At 45.0% G+C, this 19,781-nt stretch overlaps 6 protein-coding genes and 1 long non-coding RNA gene across 9 annotated transcripts; 4 read left to right on the forward strand and 3 right to left on the reverse strand.

The window, feature by feature from the left end:
* Positions 1–390: 390 nt before the first annotated feature.
* Positions 391–3,198, forward strand: LOC6732242 (transmembrane 9 superfamily member 4). The gene is made up of 6 exons (XM_016180111.3): positions 391–572; positions 663–1,897; positions 1,962–2,189; positions 2,253–2,436; positions 2,504–2,642; positions 2,704–3,198. Exons 1-6 carry the CDS (start codon positions 567–569, stop codon positions 2,802–2,804), a joined length of 1,893 nt encoding a protein of 630 aa, XP_016024922.1. The 5' UTR covers positions 391–566; the 3' UTR covers positions 2,805–3,198.
* A 77-nt stretch (positions 3,199–3,275) lies between these two features.
* LOC6732243 lies at positions 3,276–3,894 on the forward strand. Its single transcript, XM_016180113.3, has 2 exons — positions 3,276–3,409; positions 3,466–3,894. Exons 1-2 carry the CDS (start codon positions 3,338–3,340, stop codon positions 3,619–3,621), a joined length of 228 nt encoding a protein of 75 aa, XP_016024924.1. The 5' UTR covers positions 3,276–3,337; the 3' UTR covers positions 3,622–3,894.
* Positions 3,693–9,384, reverse strand: LOC6732244 (glucose-6-phosphate 1-epimerase). 3 transcript variants are annotated; one of them, XR_001599969.3, is made up of 8 exons: positions 8,874–9,384; positions 7,045–7,096; positions 5,405–5,463; positions 5,185–5,341; positions 4,780–5,117; positions 4,566–4,717; positions 4,141–4,496; positions 3,693–4,071 (listed from the first exon to the last, which is right to left on the reverse strand). XR_001599969.3 is itself a non-coding variant. In XM_002079337.3 (7 exons), the coding sequence occupies exons 1-7, from the start codon at positions 8,959–8,961 to the stop codon at positions 4,311–4,313; spliced, it is 894 nt and encodes a 297-aa protein (XP_002079373.1). In that variant the 5' UTR covers positions 8,962–9,384; the 3' UTR covers positions 3,693–4,310. The 3 variants fall into 3 exon arrangements, 2 of the variants coding, with proteins under 2 accessions (XP_002079373.1, XP_016024925.1); XM_002079337.3 differs by having other exon boundaries at positions 3,693–4,358; XM_016178299.3 differs by having other exon boundaries at positions 3,693–4,496.
* A 385-nt stretch (positions 9,385–9,769) lies between these two features.
* LOC6732246 (mitogen-activated protein kinase p38b) lies at positions 9,770–11,792 on the forward strand. Its single transcript, XM_016180114.3, has 2 exons — positions 9,770–9,926; positions 10,028–11,792. Exon 2 carries the CDS (start codon positions 10,163–10,165, stop codon positions 11,258–11,260), a length of 1,098 nt encoding a protein of 365 aa, XP_016024926.1. The 5' UTR covers positions 9,770–9,926; positions 10,028–10,162; the 3' UTR covers positions 11,261–11,792.
* On the reverse strand, positions 11,386–13,024 carry LOC6732247 (protein FRA10AC1). The gene is made up of 3 exons (XM_002079340.4): positions 12,948–13,024; positions 12,167–12,582; positions 11,386–12,115 (listed from the first exon to the last, which is right to left on the reverse strand). The coding sequence occupies exons 1-3, from the start codon at positions 13,018–13,020 to the stop codon at positions 11,780–11,782; spliced, it is 825 nt and encodes a 274-aa protein (XP_002079376.2). The 5' UTR covers positions 13,021–13,024; the 3' UTR covers positions 11,386–11,779.
* Positions 13,025–13,108: 84 nt separating this feature from the next.
* On the forward strand, positions 13,109–19,763 carry LOC6732248 (phospholipid-transporting ATPase ABCA3). The gene is made up of 15 exons (XM_016180115.3): positions 13,109–13,291; positions 13,454–13,577; positions 13,895–14,095; positions 14,160–14,630; positions 14,687–14,839; positions 14,904–15,082; positions 15,425–15,641; positions 15,704–16,004; positions 16,068–16,380; positions 16,441–16,592; positions 16,654–16,837; positions 16,946–17,183; positions 17,244–17,867; positions 17,932–18,931; positions 18,998–19,763. The coding sequence occupies exons 1-15, from the start codon at positions 13,109–13,111 to the stop codon at positions 19,440–19,442; spliced, it is 4,785 nt and encodes a 1,594-aa protein (XP_016024927.1). The 3' UTR covers positions 19,443–19,763.
* LOC123327325 lies at positions 16,036–16,677 on the reverse strand. The gene is made up of 2 exons (XR_006542005.1): positions 16,551–16,677; positions 16,036–16,481 (listed from the first exon to the last, which is right to left on the reverse strand). It is a non-coding gene; the product is annotated as an uncharacterized LOC123327325 (long non-coding RNA).
* Positions 19,764–19,781: the final 18 nt, after the last annotated feature.

A 19,781-nucleotide genomic window follows, 5' to 3' on the forward strand; every position in this document is an offset into this window, starting at 1 on the left:
TTGAATGGTGTACAAGTTTTATGTTTACAAAGCTTTTAAAGCTTATATATTTAGGTTTATTATAAGAAAACGAAGCAATATTGATACAAAATATTTTTAGGAATATATAGTGTACAGTATTTAATTTTCATTATATTTGGATTTAAATAGGAAAATATAATATAATATAACACTCTCCAGAGTCCCGAAGACTTCAAATAAAATATTTACTTCGAAAAGAATGGTTTTGTTTCAAGATATTCAATTCATATTTAATTCAATTTTATTTCATTTCGTAATTAAAATAATTATTTACTTAAAATTAATTTTGTCGTGCTTCCGATGTTTAAATATTTGCGGTTCCTCTCAATACAATCGGTATTGCTGGTTATCGATAATTGGTATGACCATACCGATGGCCACGACTTACCCAGCACCAAAACTCGGAAGATTTGAAGAAGAAGAATTGCCAGCAGGGAGACGCAGAAACTACATTATATATACAAAATATATAGTTTCTAGCGTAATTGCTGCCAACACAAGGGGTCCAGTGGTTACTTCACTAGCACTCCCACACACCACCAACAATGCAGGTGAGTGGGCCAAGCCTCTGGGCAACTGCGATACCCAGGGGACACGCAGGATGACTAGACCAGGATGTAATCATCACCACTCTCTTACAGTCCGGGGTTCTGGCTAGGCCATGTCTGGCGATACTCCTGCTGGCGGGCGTCGTCCTGGTGGCCGACTGCTTCTACGTGCCCGGCGTGGCGCCGGTGGAGTTCGTCCAGGACCAAAAGATCGACGTGAAAGCCGTGAAGATGACTAGCAGCCGCACCCAGTTGCCATATCAGTACTACTCGCTTAGGTTCTGTTATCCCAAGAATGGCACGCTCATTTTTAAGTCGGAGAATTTGGGTGAAGTACTGCGCGGCGACCGAATCGTCAATACGCCTTACGAGGTGCGGATGAACCAGCAGGTCAACTGCCGGCTGTTGTGCAACCAGAAGGACAGGCCGCTCACCTGGAGCAAGGAGGACTCCGCACTGGTTGCGGAGCGCATCCAGCACGAGTATTTTGTGCATCTGCTCGTGGACAATCTGCCGGTGGCCACGCGCATCGTCAGCGTTAACAATCCCGCAGAGGTGACCTACGAGCACGGGTATCGACTGGGCCAAGTGGACGGGGAAAACATCTACATCAATAACCACCTGAAGTTTATTCTATCCTACCACATGCACTCCAAGGATAAGTACCGTGTGGTTGGATTTGAGGTGGAAACAGTTTCGGTCAGTCACAAAGAGCTGAAGTTCCATGGGGACACCTGCACCTTCCCAGACAGCGCCCGACCGCAGCTGGTCAATCCGAACGGAGAGACGCAGTTGTATTTCACGTACTCTGTGGAATGGAAGGAGTCCAAGGTGAGCTGGGCCTCACGATGGGACATCTACCTTGGCATGCGCGATGTCCAGATCCATTGGTTTAGCATCATCAACTCGCTGGTGGTTGTCTTCTTCCTGTCTGGCATTCTGACCATGATTATGATTCGCACCCTGCGCAGAGACATTGCCCGCTACAATACGGATGACAATATTGAAGATACGTTGGAGGAGACCGGTTGGAAGCTGGTGCATGGAGACGTATTCCGTCCGCCCAAGAACACTAGGCTGTTTTCCGCGATTATCGGCAGTGGCATTCAGATCTTCTTTATGGCCCTCATCACCATATTCTTTGCCATGTTGGGCATGCTGTCGCCATCGTCGCGTGGCGCCCTCATGACATCGGGCATCTTTATGTACGTCTTCATGGGCACCATTGCAGGATACTATGCTGCCCGTCTCTACAAGACCATGAAGGGTCGCGAGTGGAAGCGGGCCGCCTTTCTCACCGCTACTCTGTATCCAGGCATTGTCTTTGGGTAAGTTCCTTCTTGCTCAGCTAAATAATATTTTAATATCTAATCTGTTTTGTTTTTGCCGCAGCACTGGATTCTTTTTGAACTTTTTCATTTGGGACAAGTCGTCTAGCGGTGCCGTGCCCTTTACCACCATGATCTCACTGCTGCTGCTCTGGTTTGGCATCTCTGTGCCCCTGGTCTACCTGGGCTTTTATTTAGGCTACCGCAAGCAACCCTACCAGCACCCAGTGCGAACCAATATGATTCCGCGACAAGTGCCCACCCAGCACTGGTACATGAATGCGGTTTTAAGGTGAGCAGACCTTTTTAAGCGAGTCTCACTGTGCTAATCAAACTTTCATGCGCACTTTTGCAGCACTCTGATGGCGGGCATCTTGCCCTTTGGCGCCGTCTTCATTGAACTCTTCTTTGTGTTCACGGCCATCTGGCAGAATCAGTTCTACTACCTGTTTGGCTTTCTGTTCTTGGTGTTTTGCATCTTAGTCGTAAGCTGTGCCCAGATCTCTATAGTAATGACTTATTTCCAGCTCTGCGGTGAGGTAAGCTTATATAGTTAGCACTTAAAAAAGGTGATGGTTAATCACTTATTTATTTCTTTTCATGCAGGACTACCGCTGGTGGTGGCGCAGTTTTGTTGTGTCTGGCGGGTCGGCCGTTTATGTGCTTTTTTATAGCATCTTCTATTTTTTCACAAAGCTGGAGATCACAGAGTTCATACCGACGCTGCTCTATCTGGGCTATACGGGTATGATTGTGCTAACACCTCTGATATTCCAATAGATTTTACCATCTTATTTAACATCCAGGTCTTATGGTGCTCACCTTTTGGCTGCTAACTGGCTCGATTGGCTTCTTCGCCGCCTACGTTTTCATTCTAAGAATCTACGGAGCTGTGAAGATCGACTAAGCTGTCACCCACTCGTCACGCTGTACACCAAACTATCCTTGCAATATCATTCGATCATAAATATATTTATAAAGCAACTGAACCCAGTCTCGTCCAGCTGCAGAAATCAATACAAACAAAACGGAAACTAAGCGAAAACTCGACGACTCAGCCATGTGAGCTAACTTCTCCTTCTTGTCCCCAGCTGCAGAAAGCAACCATTTACTAAGTCAAAACGCCTAATTCAGCAAGTACGTTTTGGATCCCCGGAAGTAACTCGATTTGCAGGAGCGTGAGCGTTGCGTTTTAGAATCAATCTAGAAATGCCTAATTTATATATGTATGTAAAGAATCTAATCTAAGCAACTGATATAAAACAAACAAAAATCAAATAAACTAAGCTTAATGTACGACACACCACCGGTGAGTGTAAGTTTCTTAGCAGGAATTCAGCTTGTCGTTTCTGTTCGTTTGTTGAACTCGGAAACTTGAAGTTTTTAGCTCAGTTGCATTTCTATTTCGCTGCAAGCTAGTTCAACAAACCATATCTTAAAATGTGTCGCTTGCTTTTGGCATTAATTTGTGCATTTTCTTTAACATATTTCTTAAGTACGGAAGGTCGAGAAGTAAGAATGACCTTTTTAAGAAGGTCTAAGCTAATGCTATATGTATAATCCCCCAGGCATGGAGAAAGACAGTGAAGGGTCGAGTGATGTCCAACGTCAGCATGACACTCTACTGGTGGATCCAGCCACACTTTCCGTATGAATTGGTAAAGGACGAGGACGAGTGGGATGCAATCGGCGGTGATGTGTTCGAGAAGCCAGAAATAATTTGAATATCATAAAAAGGCCGAATATATACTGTGAAATATTTGTAATCTGCAAAGTTTCAAGTACATCCTTTTGATTTTAAAGTTACAATTACATTGATTATTTAATTAATTGGTACATATAATTGCTTTTAGTATATTACACATATTAGGTTTAAAACATTATGTAAGTTATCTATATTCAATCGTATACAACTTCTTTATTGGGTGCTGACCAGAGCTAGTAGTGCCCATTGCTCATAACTTTAGTTCGTGTATTTTTGCTGAGTAGGTAAGATTCCGAAGCAAAAAGTGAGGTCATCACAATGGACGCAGATATCTTGTATGGTAACCAAGATTTAATGCTACTTTTTAGGGGATCGTCTCATACTCTTAAGATTCAGCTCATTCACTTCCTGATCCGTAAAACTTAATGTAACTACTATCAATGCACATTTTCCTTTAAGTAGGCACAAACTAAGGATGATAAACGAAGTTAAGTGTACTAATCTTTATCATTTGCTGCACAACACATTGCTAGATTACTTAAGAGATAGATTAGAGTCTAGAGACCGTGCGGGAACAACCATCCTCCTTCTGCTCATCCTGATTCTCCGCCAGCTGCTCCGGACGCAGATGCTCGCTCATCTGTGGAAAAGTGCGCTTTGACATGGTTGCGAATCGGTTTACCTCATCGGGTTCCGATTCTTTAAACGCTAGCGATTCCGCTTGGTCTTGCGACTAACATTGCCCTCGATGATAATCTGATAGCATGCAAAGTAAAGAATTTGAATTGGAATATGGAGGTGGCTTGATCGACTCTAGTCGTTTTGTAAGAAGTTGGTTAGATAGTTTTTCTTCCTGCAGCTGGATGGGTCTATGGTATAGGGACACTTGAATTGCTGGGTGGGGGAACAGGTGTGGTTGTTAGGATGGGTTAGATGGGGTTACTCCAGCACCGGCTGCTCTACCTGAAGGATCTGGCTGGCCTCGAAAGCGGTGCCCGGCAGCAGGATCACCGGCGATGTCACATTCCCCGCCTCCACGCACAGCATGTTGGGGAACTCGTCGTCCCCGAAGTCACTCATCTCACGCGATCGATCGACCCATGGATTCCAGATGACTGAATATATCAAATGTATCACTTATCACACATTAAAATATCATTAAGTCCCATTTACTTACCCGTATCGGGAAAATTGTACTTGTGCAGTCTCATCTTCCTACCGGACACCACATTTGTGATGACGTGCTCCTGCGGCGTGTGCTGGTAGATCCTGTCGGTCCACTCATTGACGGTGACCACCTCGCGTCCCTCCTGATAGAGCGCATTCTCCCGCGTCTTGTCGATGAAGTGGCAGCCCTGGAGGCCGGTGATCTGACATCGCCGCACATCGGGCACCTTTAGGTAGGTGTGCAGCAGCATGTTGAAGGTGAAGCTCAGCTCCTTGCTGGGATTGTAGACGCCGATGTGGAAGTGCAGCTCCTTTTCGCGCAGGATCAGCCTATAAGTGATGCGAAACCTTTGAAGGAAAAGAAGTTAGTTAAACTTAATGATCTCTATAAAATCATATAGTCTTCCAAACTTACTGATAGTTCCATATGGATCGCGTAAAGTCGTTGTCCATCAGCGAGAATATGGCCTCCACATCGCCATTGTGCAGCCTGTCTGGCGGTCTCTCCAGGTGCCACCTGGTAATCCTCGCAAATCCATGCTGTGGCCCAAAGGACCACGCGCCGAACTGAGCTGAAATGGTGGCCAAAAATTAACTAATCGCTGCGCAAAGCTGCTGGATCTTGGCAGACTTACGGAAGACAAAGGGAATCCCACCGCGTATCGCCTTCTTGCCATCGAATGAGGCTAGTTTGCTGTGGAAAAACAAGATGGGTTTGAGGGAAAGGGGGGGAAAGGAAAAAGAAAAGGCTCGTTTAATTCGGTTAGATGCTACTCGAAAATATTCCGGTCATAAAAACGCTTGCAGACCGAGACAGACATTCAGAAATTCAGAAATGCTATTAGCAGAAAAAAGTGTCTGGCAAAATGCTCCTTGCCCCTTTTTTGTGTGTGTGTGTGTGTGTTTTGTTTTTCTCCTGTCGCTGAGGATGACGTCGCCGCGAGATGGGACTTGCCTTGGGTTTCGTCTCAGCTAATTTGCCGACGCATCCATCAAGCAACTCCTTCTGCCCCGGGAACTACCTAAGCTGCTCCTCCACGTTCTGTGCATCATTTGTAAACGTTTTCAGTTGTGGATCGCATTGGGCATGGCCAAATTTCATTAATATTCTGAGATTTCAGCTCGGCATTTAGTTGAAAGAGGAGGAATTACTGACAATCTTTGAAATAGCTGTCTCGAAAAATATGAATAAGGAATTTACTATAAAGGATCATTTTCCACAAAATAATCACCCAATTATACGAGTTGTTTCATTATTTAGAACATAAACTATCTAATTGTTAAGTGTCTTTACCCAATATTCTTCTATTTCTGTAAATTTCGAAATAAACTTATTTAGCCAAGGCAGTCTTGAACCGGGCAAATAATTAATTTAGTTTTCCACTGGCTCGCCTTGTCCACGACCACTGCCAGTTTTTAGTGGGTTTCCGAATGCCGAATGACTGTTGGCCACAAAAACCGTCGAAAACTTTGCAGCAGACGAAACAAAAAAGAAGTTAGGAGCGTCGACGAGGGGCTAACACACACTCCAATGTATTCGTATTTGTATTTGTATTTGTGTTTCTGTTTGTGTGGGAGCTGGCCAAGAACCCGGGAATTGGCCGAAAGTTGATGGGGCCACGAACCACTGTGCAACACTGTGTGGAGGGCCTCCCCATGTAGTGGGGATTTATCGATCTAGCTGGCCGCGCCAAAAACTCCATTCATAAAAACTTGCACATTGTTTTGCCACAAAGGGAGGGGGCTTGGATATGGAAGGGGGGCTTTGGGAAGCCCAGAACAGGAGTAGGCAGCAACAGGGCGAAAAAAACGGCCATCAATGGAGGCAGCTCCTCTTGGTTGCAAGTGCAACGGCTCCTAGTTGGCGAGCTGGGGCATTTCCCCGCCATCCCGTCTCTGTCGCTGTCCCAGTGTTTTTGTGTTTTTGCCATTCGGTCGCTTTTGGTTCGGTTCGCTGGTTCGACGTTTGGGCCCGCTCGGTCCCGACGTGTTTTTTGTTGGGTGTCATACAAAAACATTTTGCCGCCAAACAGAATGGCTAAGGCTGCTCCTCCTGCTGCTGCCCAACCTGTCAGCCGCCTTCCCCCCGGACTCGCCCCACTACCTGCTCCTTCTCCACCAGCGATGCAAACTTTGCGAATCACTTTTTTGGTTGCATGACCAACGCACAGCACAGCACACCGTGGGCTTGCGTAAGTTCGGGCTTAAAGTTCGGCCAACGCGGCGTATGAGCAATGTTTAAAGGGTGCTACCTGGCAGAGTTCAGTCCACTCACCTGACAAACAACTGCTCCTGATTGTTTACCCGCCAGGACACGACCGTCGCACCTGCAAACAGAAGGTAGGCAAATAATTCGGTTTATTCGAATAATATTTACAACAAATATTCGCAAAGCACATAAGGAATGCTGTGAAATAATAACTAAAGATGTGCGGATTTCTAGAGGGATATAGGATACTGATCAAGTAAGAAGAAATATATATCAAGAGGTATTAACTATGCCCTCGTTAACTAGAACTAGAACTAAAAACTAGAAATAAATGTGTGTATTTATTAATAACTAACTATTAATAGAAAATTAGGCTTATTTAATCACATTTAATTACATTGTTGTAGAAATTAGTTTCAGCAACATCGGAACTTGTGAATCAATGAATGAATTCGAAGCTGGATCAACTGTGGGAATTGCACAATAACAGTCTAAAAAGCCAAGTACATGACGCACACACTTCTAACCCACATGGCTAACACACACAGACACACACGCGCGCACACTGGCACACACACAATCGCAGAGTAAGTAACTGGCCTGTAAGTAAACTAACTGGCTGAGACCGAATCTCTGGTACAGTTAAAGACTGGGATATGGGTTGGTTATGGTTACGCTACGGGTATGGATCTCTGGGCATGACGATGGCCTACGGCCAATGGGTGGGTGAGCACTTGGCTGCGTGGGAGGAGCTGCTGCTGTTCCCCAAAATCTCGCTCAGTTGGCCCCAATGTGCGATGGGCTTTCGACAGGCCACAGCCACTGCTGCTCTGGCACCTTGATTATTATGATTGGAAACACTTTATGTCAAGTTTAGTTAAAACTCCTCCAAAAACTTATAATTAACATTGTTCGAATTACATGTGATAAGATACACTGAAAGGAAAACAAGGCATCAGATTAAGTATATATCTTAATTTTTCGCAGGCCATTTAATCGAAGTGAGAAAGTGCAACACGACAAATCATCATATACATGGGATCATACAAATATCTTTAAGGATATCATTGCAAGTGAATTTAGTAAAGATCCTTAATCATTAATGCCTTCTTTCCTATAAGAAACCATAAGGAACTCAAGAATTTGTTCTCAATATCCTAATCTAATGCTTGGATACTTATATAGTTATTTCTTCGGGTGTACGATATACTGTCTGTTCCAAACGCTGTTGTGTCTCTGGCCGTCTGACTGTTGCTCAAACGGCTGCGACTTGGAAAGCAACGTGGGCAGGCCAGACACAGGCAGTCGTAATTGTTGAAAGTACGCTGGGAACACCAGTACCAGCTCACATACATATGTACATAGGTGCTCATAGAGAGGGGCCTGAATACATGTACATACATATACGAACCATATATATAACGCCTAATCGAAATGTGCTGCGAGTAGGAGCCGCATCGGCGCAGCTGGGATCGGAAATCCGAGCTCCAAGATCCAAACTCCAAGCTCTAAGCTTCTCCAAAACCGAAGCCCAACTGATCTCCAGCGATTGGATCGAGTGGGGGGCTTATATGTACATATAGCGCCTAAATTGCGATGATCTCGACTGATAAGATAGCAAAGGCCCGCTGGCTGGTGCGTAGAATAGCGAAAGGTAAAAACAAGGTTATTTCCAGAACGAATTGATAACCTCCAGAGGTCGCGAATACATCGAGAATAGGGGGCGAAACGGGTTTCGGTTTTCGAAGAGTCTAAGCCAATCATCCGCTAAAAATAACGCCAACAAATTTTTGGCAAAGTGCTGGTGGTGTCTTCGTTAATTATGATTAATTGTTCGCCAGCTATTCATTTGTTGTTTATTGTCGTATCTGTGTTTTTGAAGAGTTTCTGCTCACCGTGCAAGTTGATGGTGCAGGTTGTATTGTTTCCGCGATCCAGAACAACTACACTCGTTGCGGCCATTGCGGCCGCTGTCGTGGCCATTTTGGATTTTTAGTAACGGTAAAGGTATATCCGGCGGATCGTTTGAGATCCTGTGTGTGTTTGTGTGCGTACCTGCCTACTGAGGCAAAAATTGGGTTGGAAAAAACTGTTGCTCCGTGGCACTTAAAGCAAGGCGATCTGGTTTCGTAGTCAAAACGGGCGTCGATTGAACTTTAATTTGCGCATTTACATAATGTTTGCAAAAATTATTCTGCACACAAAGCACCGCACTCACACAGACGCGCCGGCACACACACTCACTCGCACACACATATACACACGCACGCACAGAGCGCAGCTTGAGTTTTTGTCAATGAACAAATACGTATGGAAAAAACTCGTGCAAAAAACGTTCGGGCAAAAAGCGTCACGATCCGAGCCTTCGATGTTCTGCCAACGAGCGACCGATTGAAACTAAACCAGCTTACGCCAACTGACCGCCTTCTGTTACCGTCCCATGTTAAGCTCTAAAATTGACTTTTTTTCCATTGTCAACTAGGGAATACTCTACGTTGATACTATATTTTTAATATAGTATATTTATAATATAGACATATTATTTACGAGCTTATGATTTTCTATAAGTTAATGTATTGCTTTACTTACTGCATTTTTTAATTTAAATATTTCTTGGTACTATACTATTTGAACTATTTAAATTGTAATATAATCTTAAAATTTTCTTTAAACGAAATTTAATAAAAATATCTAATAAATATTATTGATACTGACGATCTCCCACTTTTTCAACCAAACTACGCAGAAGCTTTGTGAATTGAGCCGCTGGCTCGATGGACTCTGATTTTTGTAGTTAACAGCCTAAAGCCAACCATGTTAACGCATAAACGAGCAGCAGCTGATTGGAAATCGGACCTATTTGCGGTTATCGATAGCCAAGACAGCGTTGTTGTCCAATCAGAAAAAGTGTAGGCGCAGAGGAATAGCATAAATAAAATTCCAGAGATGTAAGTTGCAACTCAGTTGGGCAGATACAAATGAATTTGGGCAGGAATACCAAAAATTGGTTACATTTACCCCTAATACCCGGTACGATTACTCATTCCAGCAATGTTGAGGCCGCGCAGTGTGGAACAGAGATAACAAATCCCACGAGCAAGAAGAAGACCTGCCCAAAAAAAGAGCCAGCGGATTAATAAACATTATAGCACCGCACCTGAGGCGTACAGAACACCCCAACGAAATGTCGCGCAAAATGGCCAAGTTCTACAAGCTGGACATCAATCGCACCGAGTGGGAGATCCCGGAGACATACCAGAACCTGCAACCCGTGGGTCAGGGTGCCTACGGCCAGGTCTGCAAGGCCGTGGTCCGCGGAACCAGCACGAAGGTGGCCATCAAGAAGCTGGCCAGGCCCTTCCAGTCGGCGGTCCATGCGAAGCGCACCTACCGGGAATTGCGGCTGTTGAAGCACATGGATCACGAGAACGTCATTGGTCTGCTGGATGTCTTTCATCCAGGACAGCCCGCCGATTCTCTGGATCAGTTCCAGCAGGTGTACATGGTGACCCACTTGATGGACGCCGATCTGAACAACATAATACGCACGCAGAAGCTGTCCGATGATCATGTCCAGTTTCTGGTCTACCAAATCCTGCGCGGTCTGAAGTACATCCACAGCGCTGGGGTCATCCATCGTGATCTAAAGCCATCGAACATTGCGGTAAACGAGGACTGTGAGCTTCGCATCCTGGACTTCGGCTTGGCCCGTCCCGCAGAAAGCGAGATGACCGGGTACGTGGCTACGCGATGGTACCGCGCGCCTGAGATCATGCTCAATTGGATGCACTACAACCAGACGGTGGACATCTGGTCGGTGGGCTGCATCATGGCCGAACTGCTGACTGGGCGCACACTGTTCCCTGGAACCGATCACATCCATCAGCTGAACCTCATCATGGAAGTGCTGGGCACGCCAGCTGATGAGTTCATGAGCCGCATCTCCTCGGAGAGCGCTAGGAACTATATTCGTTCACTGCCGGTGATGCCACGCCGCAATTTCCGCGACATCTTCCGCGGTGCCAATCCGCTGGCCATCGATTTGCTGGAGAAAATGCTTGAACTTGACGCCGACAAGCGCATCACCGCCGAGCAGGCGCTGGCCCATCCGTACATGGAGAAGTACCACGATCCAACCGATGAGCAGACCGCCGCGCTCTACGACCAGAGCTTCGAGGAGAACGAGCTGCCGGTGGAGAAGTGGCGGGAGATGGTCTTCAGCGAGGTGACGGCCTTCAAGCCCACAGCCGCCTTCGCTGAGCTCCTGCCCAAGGAGCAGTAATCCCGGCCGCCATCCCTGTCCGTTCAATGATGCTATATACAATTAGAACAGTCTTTTCTACACCTAGTTCAAGCGGATGCGCTCAGTCGTGATTTCTCTACTCGTCGAGTGTAAACAATCGGGGATATTTATTCTAGAGCGATTTATATTTAGAAACTCTTCAGTGGCTGGATTTAAACAATTTGTTTTGACCACAAACGTAAGGTGAAATTGTATTGTATTTTCGAACCCTCGATTTGCATTCGATGGATACAGAAATAGCGATTGAACTAGGTACATGCCTAAAATGTAGCCATTCGGAAAATTTTCCAAAAATCAATCAAAGTCACAGCCTTAATGTCCAGTTCAACTTTAGATTTGGTGTCGGTTTTAACACGCAGTTCTTGTGAATAATCCTGTAAATGTGAGTGTACATGTAAATCGTAGTTCGTAGTTCGTAAGCGAACGCATCTCGCGGCCAGTAACTATAAAAAAGAGCACTAGTGTCTACGTTGAATCCAAATAAATGTGCTATGTATTTTAAAAAATGAGATCCTCTAGATATCGCTCGAATTCCTGCTCTCTGGAGGCTTGCTCTCGGCTAATATCGGGTTGTTGTTGCCAGATCTGGTCGTCTGCCGTGGTGGCATCCTTTGCGTCTGTGGGGTCCTTGCTGGCTTCTGGATGGGATTCGGATGCTGGTTCGACAGTCTCCTCCTCCTCTTCGCCAGAACTTTCGTGATCAACATCGAGCTTTCGACGCTTACGTTTCTTTTCAGCGCGACGTTCCTCCTTTTCCCTGCGTCTCTGCTTCTTGCATTCTCTCTTCTTGGTGCGGTAGTTCAGCTGATCCGTGTGGGTGGGACACAGCCGCACCTATGGAATTCCAATTAGTGACACAATCGCGGAAAAGCACTTGGGACCCACCTTGACCAGCGCATTTAGGGGCTCGCCCTTTTCGATGTACCTAAAGTTTACCTCCCAGCTGCGCAGATTATCCCGCTCCCCGCAATGCCGGCTGCCGCACTGGAACTGCCCGGTTCCGGTGACCACCTCCTGTTCCGTTCGCCAGCGCAGCGCTATCTTGTTCTCCTTGTAGCGGGACAGGTCCGCGATGCAGTACTCCTTGAATAGCTTCCTGTAGTATCGCAGGGCCAAGCGCTGCTCCCAGCTTAGGGTGTCGCTATCCAACTCGTCGTCCTCCCACAGGAAGCGGTGATTCTCTCGGATTACATCGATGTCCCGCTTGTGGCGACGGGATTCCGTCTCCGTCGGTAGGTTGAGCACGTAATTACTAAGTATATAGTTGTGTCGCTCCTTGGCACTCAGGTTGTTCAGATTCACTGGGAATAATTGCGAGCCGCTCATTATAATTAAAAATTTATAAGCAGATTTCGATTTCAGGCACTGCCTATCGATATATCGAAGGCTGTGGTGAGACTCTGGCTATTTTTACGCTATACATATATAAAATGATAAATAAAGTGATGCTGCAAAATTTAATCATAAATTGAAATTATTCCAACTAAATTTTAATATATATTATTGTTATTAAACATAATAAAAATGGCTATAACAGGTTTAGAGGAGTGGGCCGTTATGGCGAAACTGCACGGTATTAATCTTTTCCAATACATATATATACACTTATCAGTAAACAAGTAAACAAGGAAACAAGGCCCCTTGATTGCATTTATCCGTTTTTTACAAGAACATTGAAGATTGTATAGTCCTAGTGTCAGCACTGCAGTGAAGTCACTGTAGCAGGCGCGGTTCCACATTTCGATAAGTATTACTATCGGCGTTGATAGAGAAATTTCTTTCAACAAAGCAAAGTAAAATTTGCGGAAAGTAAATGTTAAACAGAAAATGGCTGGGACTTTTAGCCCGCTGTTCTTTGTCTTTCTGCGAAAGAATTTGCTCTACTTGCAATGCAACTTGCTGCCCCTGATCCTTATCTGCTCGGGATTCGCCGGAGTACTCACAGCGTACGTCCACTGGTCGGTCAAGCCCGTGATTCACCAAATGGAAGAGTTTGAAGCTAAAAATGAAGTAAGTTTGCTATATCACATGCATATTTATGTATATGTATATGAAAAGCGATAACTGGGGCGTACCTGAAAGTTATCTGCCTTTTATGTTTGTACATACGTATGCATGTGATAACAAACCCGTTCCCAAATGATTTCTTATCGTTGCCCTTCAATTTATTAGATGGTACTTCGAGAAGTGTACTTTCCCGGTAATGAGCAGGACTATATTTACTATTCACCCAACTCTCCCAATGTGGAGGACATTATGGATCTCCTGCGTGTAGATCTGGGAATAATACCAGAGCGTAAGTGCACTTCAAAGTTAACTCATAAGTTAGATATGTTGAAAAGTTTGTAACTGGTAGAAGTAAACGTTTCCGACCATATAAAGTATATATATTCTTGATCCCGATCAATAGCCGAGTCGATCTGGCCCTGTCCGTCCGTATTCGAAAAATTCTATTAAAATTCGAAACAATATTGAAATTTCTCGTTCACATTTCCAGAGTAACTGGTATCCGATAGTCGGGGAATAAATAAATAATAATAAATAACGTGCAACATGAACTGCATATATTTGCGATACTATCTTGATTTAATTTAACAATATTTCATTGCGCAGGACTTCGGGCCAACAACAACAGCTTCGAGATGCAGCTGGAGATGGAGCAACAGTGCCGTGGAAGCTGCTTCGCAATAGACTTCCACCAGGTACCGAACCGTGGCTCTGGCGGAAAGTTCCGATACAGCCTCAGCTCAAATCAGATCCGCATTTCGCCCAGAAAGCGGTTTGTGAACGACGAGGAAATTAACCACCAGATAGGTGCGTATTATATTTCTCCTTTGTTCCCGTTTAACGAACCCGCATGTTGGTTTTTGTTTATCAGATGATGATGATTATATTCGTTCCGGATTCCTGTCCTTGCAACACATATTAGACAAACAGTATATGAAATACCAGGAGCTGGGGAAAGACTTTGAGGTGGTGGTCAGCTCGATGCCCAACCTGGAGGTTACCAGCATGGATAGTCATCGATTGACATATTTCGGAACACTGTGCAGCATTCTATTCAATGTGGTCCTACTAAGCAGCTTTGTGGTGCCCTTTGTGGAAGAGAAGCAAAACGGACTGAAGGAGTTTCTCAACCTGGTCACGCCCATGAGTTTCCTCAACGGCCTCACTTTCTTTCTCATTCGCTTTGTGTGCTACACATTGCTTATCATCTTTGTCCTGGTCGTTGCGTATGTATACAAGGCACTGGGCTCCATCTGCTTTGGTTCCGTGGCAGTGTTGTTTCTGCTATACATTTTGTCAACCATGTCGTATGCTTATCTGATCTCTATTTGCTTCCACTCAGGTAAGTACTTACATTGATATCTTCAGCAAAGTTGACTAATTCTATATAACTTACAGTTTTCTATGCAAAAATCGGCGGCCTGGCAATGCTAATAATTCCCTATGTGTTCTCATTTGTCCGAAGCTGGGCCACATCGGTGGCCTTCGTGTTCTTTAGCACGAATACCTTTCTGGAGGGATTGGATATTTTTCAGACATTTTCAAATAAGCGTAAGAGTTTAGATTGGTTTTTAGTAGCTTAACATTTAAATTTGAACAATGGCTTTTCTTGAAGATCGCGAATTTGGTGCTATGGATATATTTCGCGTAATCAAATACGATTCCTCAACGATGTTTTCGGTCTACGTGGTTCTCATCTTTCAATCCTTTTTGTATGCCCTGCTCTACAACTATTTGGGTTGTGTTTTTCCCGGTCCTGGTGGACTAAAACGACCGATGTTCTTTTTCCTAGATGTAAGTACCATTTCCGAAGCCCGAATCAATGATATTTAATGTCGGTATCATATTAAAATCTTCGCTCGTGTGATATATTTTCTTATCTCGATATAAGCTCTAATTCAGTTCGTATTATAATTAATGTTCGTTATAATCAAGTATGAGATCGGATACAGCAAGACTCTTTATTTTAATCGGTTACTTTGATTGAAACTTGTTGTTTTTGGAATCGGTTAAAATTTTCTTTTTTTACAGTTCCGTATCGGTTACAGCGTAAAATCGGTTAGATTTGGTCGTGCAACAGTTTCGCTTACGGGTTAAATCAAGAATTTTTCTTATTTTCCTTATTCTAAACCATAGCCCAAGACTTACAAGAAGCGACAACGCAACGAATACACGACGGCACCCCGCGGCACCCAAGCCATCATAATCACTGAGTTGTGCAAGAAGTTCCAGACAAGCAAGCGCGATACGCTAATTTCGGACAACTTGAACATGACGATCAACAACAAGGAGATTACTGTGCTGCTGGGCCACAATGGGGCTGGAAAAACTACCATGATGAACATGATAATGGGTAAGGACTCAAACTCAATTCGCTTCCTCGACCACCCAATGCACATGTCAATTCTCTTTCAGGATTGGTACCAAAGGATTCGGGCAAGATAATTGTGTGCAGTGAGCGCGATGTGGCCTCCTATCGCCACCTGATTGGATTCTGTCCGCAGCACAGCGTTTTCATGAGCTACATGACATGTCACCAACACTTGGAGTTCTTTGCCCAGCTGCGGGGAGCTCGCCGCTCCGATGCGCGCGATTGGGCAGATGAGAAACTTAAGAAGCTGGGACTTGGCGATAAGCGAAACGAATTCGGCAGGAATTTGTCTGGAGGCATGAAGAGGCGCTTATCACTGGGTATCGCCATTGCCGGCAACACCAAGTAAATTTAAGATATATTTTGCTTAAAGATATTCGGTTTAAAAATCTTTGTTTAATCTCGCAGAATCGTAATCCTTGACGAACCATCATCGGGATTGGACATTAACTCGCGTCGTGAGCTGTGGGACATTCTACTTAATCTACGCAAGGAGAAGGCCATTCTGGTCACCACGCACTACATGGAGGAGGCCGAGGTCCTTGGGGATACCATCTGCATATTGGCCAATGGCAAACTGCAGAGCATCGGAAGTCCTTTGGAATTAAAACGCAAATCGGGAATTGGTTATCGCCTCAAATTAGAGATCAACGATTTTGCAGCAAGAGAAGGCGAAATCATGGAAATAATCCATAACTTCGTGCCATCAGCCAGAGTCTTGGTAAGTCATCAATTAACTATATGTAAGGCGTGTGCATAATATCCTTTAAACGTTGAACAGAATGTGGTGAATCCTACTGTGTATATCTGCCTGCCGTATGCCTATAAAAATTGTTTCGCACAAATGCTTTATAAGCTGGAGAATGAATCAAAGGAACTGGGCATACATACAATTTCCATGACGGACACCTCCCTGGAGGATGTTTTCCTAAGGTAGGCATTGGAAGATACATTGTTTATTGTATTTGCTTAAATATCTTATGTGGTGTTTTAGATGCGCAGGCGAACAGGATCAAGTGGATACCCCGGATGGTTCGCGCAATGATGCGCCGCTACTGACACACTACAAAAGACTCCCAGACCATGCCCCTCAACGCGGACTATTTCAACTTTGGATGGCCGTGTTTTACAAAAAGTGGACCTTTATTTCCAATGAATGGTTATATACTTTGATAATGGTAAGTTGTTAGCAATTTGTAGGACTTTGCTCTGTTGTAAAAACGACGAAAACAACTATAGTACTTTACAATGTGTGTTTCACTCTTTATGTGCTCCCTCCTCGCCAGCTGTGCATTCCCTTTGTTTCCGTATTTGGGGCTATACTGGTGATGCACGCCATGTCCGTGGTGGAGAACGAAGAGGCTCTGCCGCTGAAGCTCAGCCAGATGGGCAGTGGCGTTGTATACATTCACAATCCGACGGGCCATCACGCCCATGTGGAACAGCAGCTGCGTCAACAGATCGAGCTGAATGGAATCACAGTGAAAACACTGCAACTGCGTGGGAGTAATGATGTGAAAAATGGTGAGTATGCGACGTTCTGCTAAACATTTGAATGGCTCTAACAATTCATCTGTTCTCTAGAATCCCTTGACTTACAACGCGACAACTTGGCTGATTTCTTGGAGCGGGTAATTGGCATCATTGACATGTACGGAGGTGGGCGTGGCACCTCCGATACTCCCACCATTGAGATTTTTTACTCAGGCAATCGCTACCATAGTTCTGTGGAGCTTATCAACTTGGTGGACTCGGCAATGCTGAAGCTAGAGCGTCCAGAGTCTGGCATTGATACGACTTACGTGCCAATTCGTCGATTTATTAGCGACATTAGTCCATCGCGCCTGGAATACTATGCGGTCATCGTGCCGGTCGGCATGTTCTTCTTCATGTTTTATTTCATCTCATTGCCGTTTCGGGAGTACGCCAATGGATTTAGACAGCTGCAGACCATGTCGCGATTTACATACTGGCTTGCGCATTTTACTTTTGATATGCTGATCCTGATCTTCGTCTGCGTTGCGCTGTTCAGTCTGCAATCCTTGGTGATGCCCTCGGAGCTGTATACAACGGCGGAGCTTAAGGTCATTGTGTTAAGCATATTTTTCTACGGCTGCAGCTACCTGCCTATTCTATACGCCCTGGGGAACAACTTTAAGTCGATATCCACGATATCTACTTATTTGCTTTTGATGCTGATTGTGTCGGGTAATATTATTTAATTTTATAACCAGTGACAATTGGAAAAACTATAAAACCCATTTTCTTTTAGCCATTGCCCCACTTATCACCTCCAGCAATGCAGTGGCCATGAAACTGCATGAGACCAAGATCGCCTTCCTCTGCTTCCTACCGGACTTCAATCTCAATCACCAGTTTCGCATCATCAATGAAAACTTTATAACCCGACGCCATTCGGCACTTATAAAGGGTCTCATCAGCCAGGACACCTTCTTTGCCTATGCCACCGCCGTGGGTGTCATTGTCATGGCATTCTTTACCATAGTCCTGGAACACAAGTATCTGCGCAGACGAATTCATGATGGCATCTGGGAATGGACATTCCAAAAAAAGAAATACAATTCGACAGGCACCATTCCCAGTACTCCGATCTCAGAAATTGATGATTGTGCAAAGGAGGAAAAACGGGTTAACGAGCTGATAAAAAACCCATCGAACGACCATCCACTGATTGTACACAATCTTCGCAAGCGATACGGCGATAAGGTGGCTGTGGACGGAGTAAGCTTTGCGGCTGCCCAGGGTGAATGCTTTGGTCTGTTGGGTGTTAACGGAGCGGGTAAGACAAGTACCTTCCAGATGATAGCGGCCAATTTGCCTCTAGATGGTGGCAGTATCCGCATAAAAGGCGCAGAAATTCGCGAGCATGAGTTGAAATATCGGGAATACTTTGGCTACTGCCCTCAGTACGACGCGCTAAATAAATTCATGACCGCCGAGCAGTGCCTACACTACATGGCATTGTTGCGCGGCCTGAGCAACTCCACCGAAGGACCAGCCAGCTGCAAGGAGAACGTGAAGTACTGGCTGGAGAAGATGCATTTGACCAAATATCAAAAGGTGCAAGTGCGCCACTATTCGGGCGGCACGAAACGCAAGCTTCTGGCGGCAATGGCCATGATTGGTGCACCCGCACTGGTGCTACTGGACGAACCTACCACCGGCGTGGATCCCATCTCGAGACGATTTCTTTGGCAGTGCATCAAGGACTTCCAGGGAAAGGATCGAACAGTGGTGCTCACATCGCATAGGTAAGCCCAAAAACCCATATGTCCTTTCCAAACAGATTCAAAAATGTACATATTCTGTTCAAACAGCATGGACGAGTGCGAAGAGCTGTGCAATCGCTTGGCCATCATGGCGCACGGAAAGTTCAAGTGTCTGAACAATATTTGCGCCCTAAAGCGATTGAGCGGCTTCACGATAAAACTGAAAATGAAGGAGGACACCGAAACGGAGATGAATATATCCACGATCACTGGCACGTTGAAGTCACAGTTTCCTGGCCTGGAACTGCGCGAGAGCCATGCCGGCACGCTCACCTACTTCGTTAGCACGCAGGAGAGTGTGGTCCTTTGGTCGAGTGTTTTCAAGATAGCTGAGGACTATCTGGGCGATCGCTTGCGCGATCTCGTGGCCGATTATTCGGTGAACGAGTGCACCCTCGAGGACATTTTCCTCAAGTTCGAGAGAGAGGCGAAATCACAATCGGCATCACGTCAAACCTCCGTGCAACGCAGTCCGGAAAGCAGCTACGTTTAGGTCAGATATTAGAAGTATCGGAGTATCAGTTAAGATGAGCGCAAGACTGCCGTAGTGGGGAATCGGGCTCATCCCCATCGCGACGCAACCTATCATTCATATTCATTCAATTAGAACATGGAACTCTTATGAATCTCTTTATTTATTGCTCGTATTCTGCCCGCGGAGGTCTAAAGCGCTCAGTTCTACCGGTGGGAATAATCTACTTAATGTATTTAGGGACTAATCAAACCAAACAAACACATCACTTTGTGAGTATATAAAACTTAAGACACTTTATGACTAAATATAAGTAATATAACAAACAATATTTCTACATAATATTTGATGTGCACTGAT

This window comes from Drosophila simulans, chromosome 2L (genome assembly GCF_016746395.2).
Source record: "Drosophila simulans strain w501 chromosome 2L, Prin_Dsim_3.1, whole genome shotgun sequence".
Lineage (NCBI taxonomy): Eukaryota > Metazoa > Arthropoda > Insecta > Diptera > Drosophilidae > Drosophila > Drosophila simulans.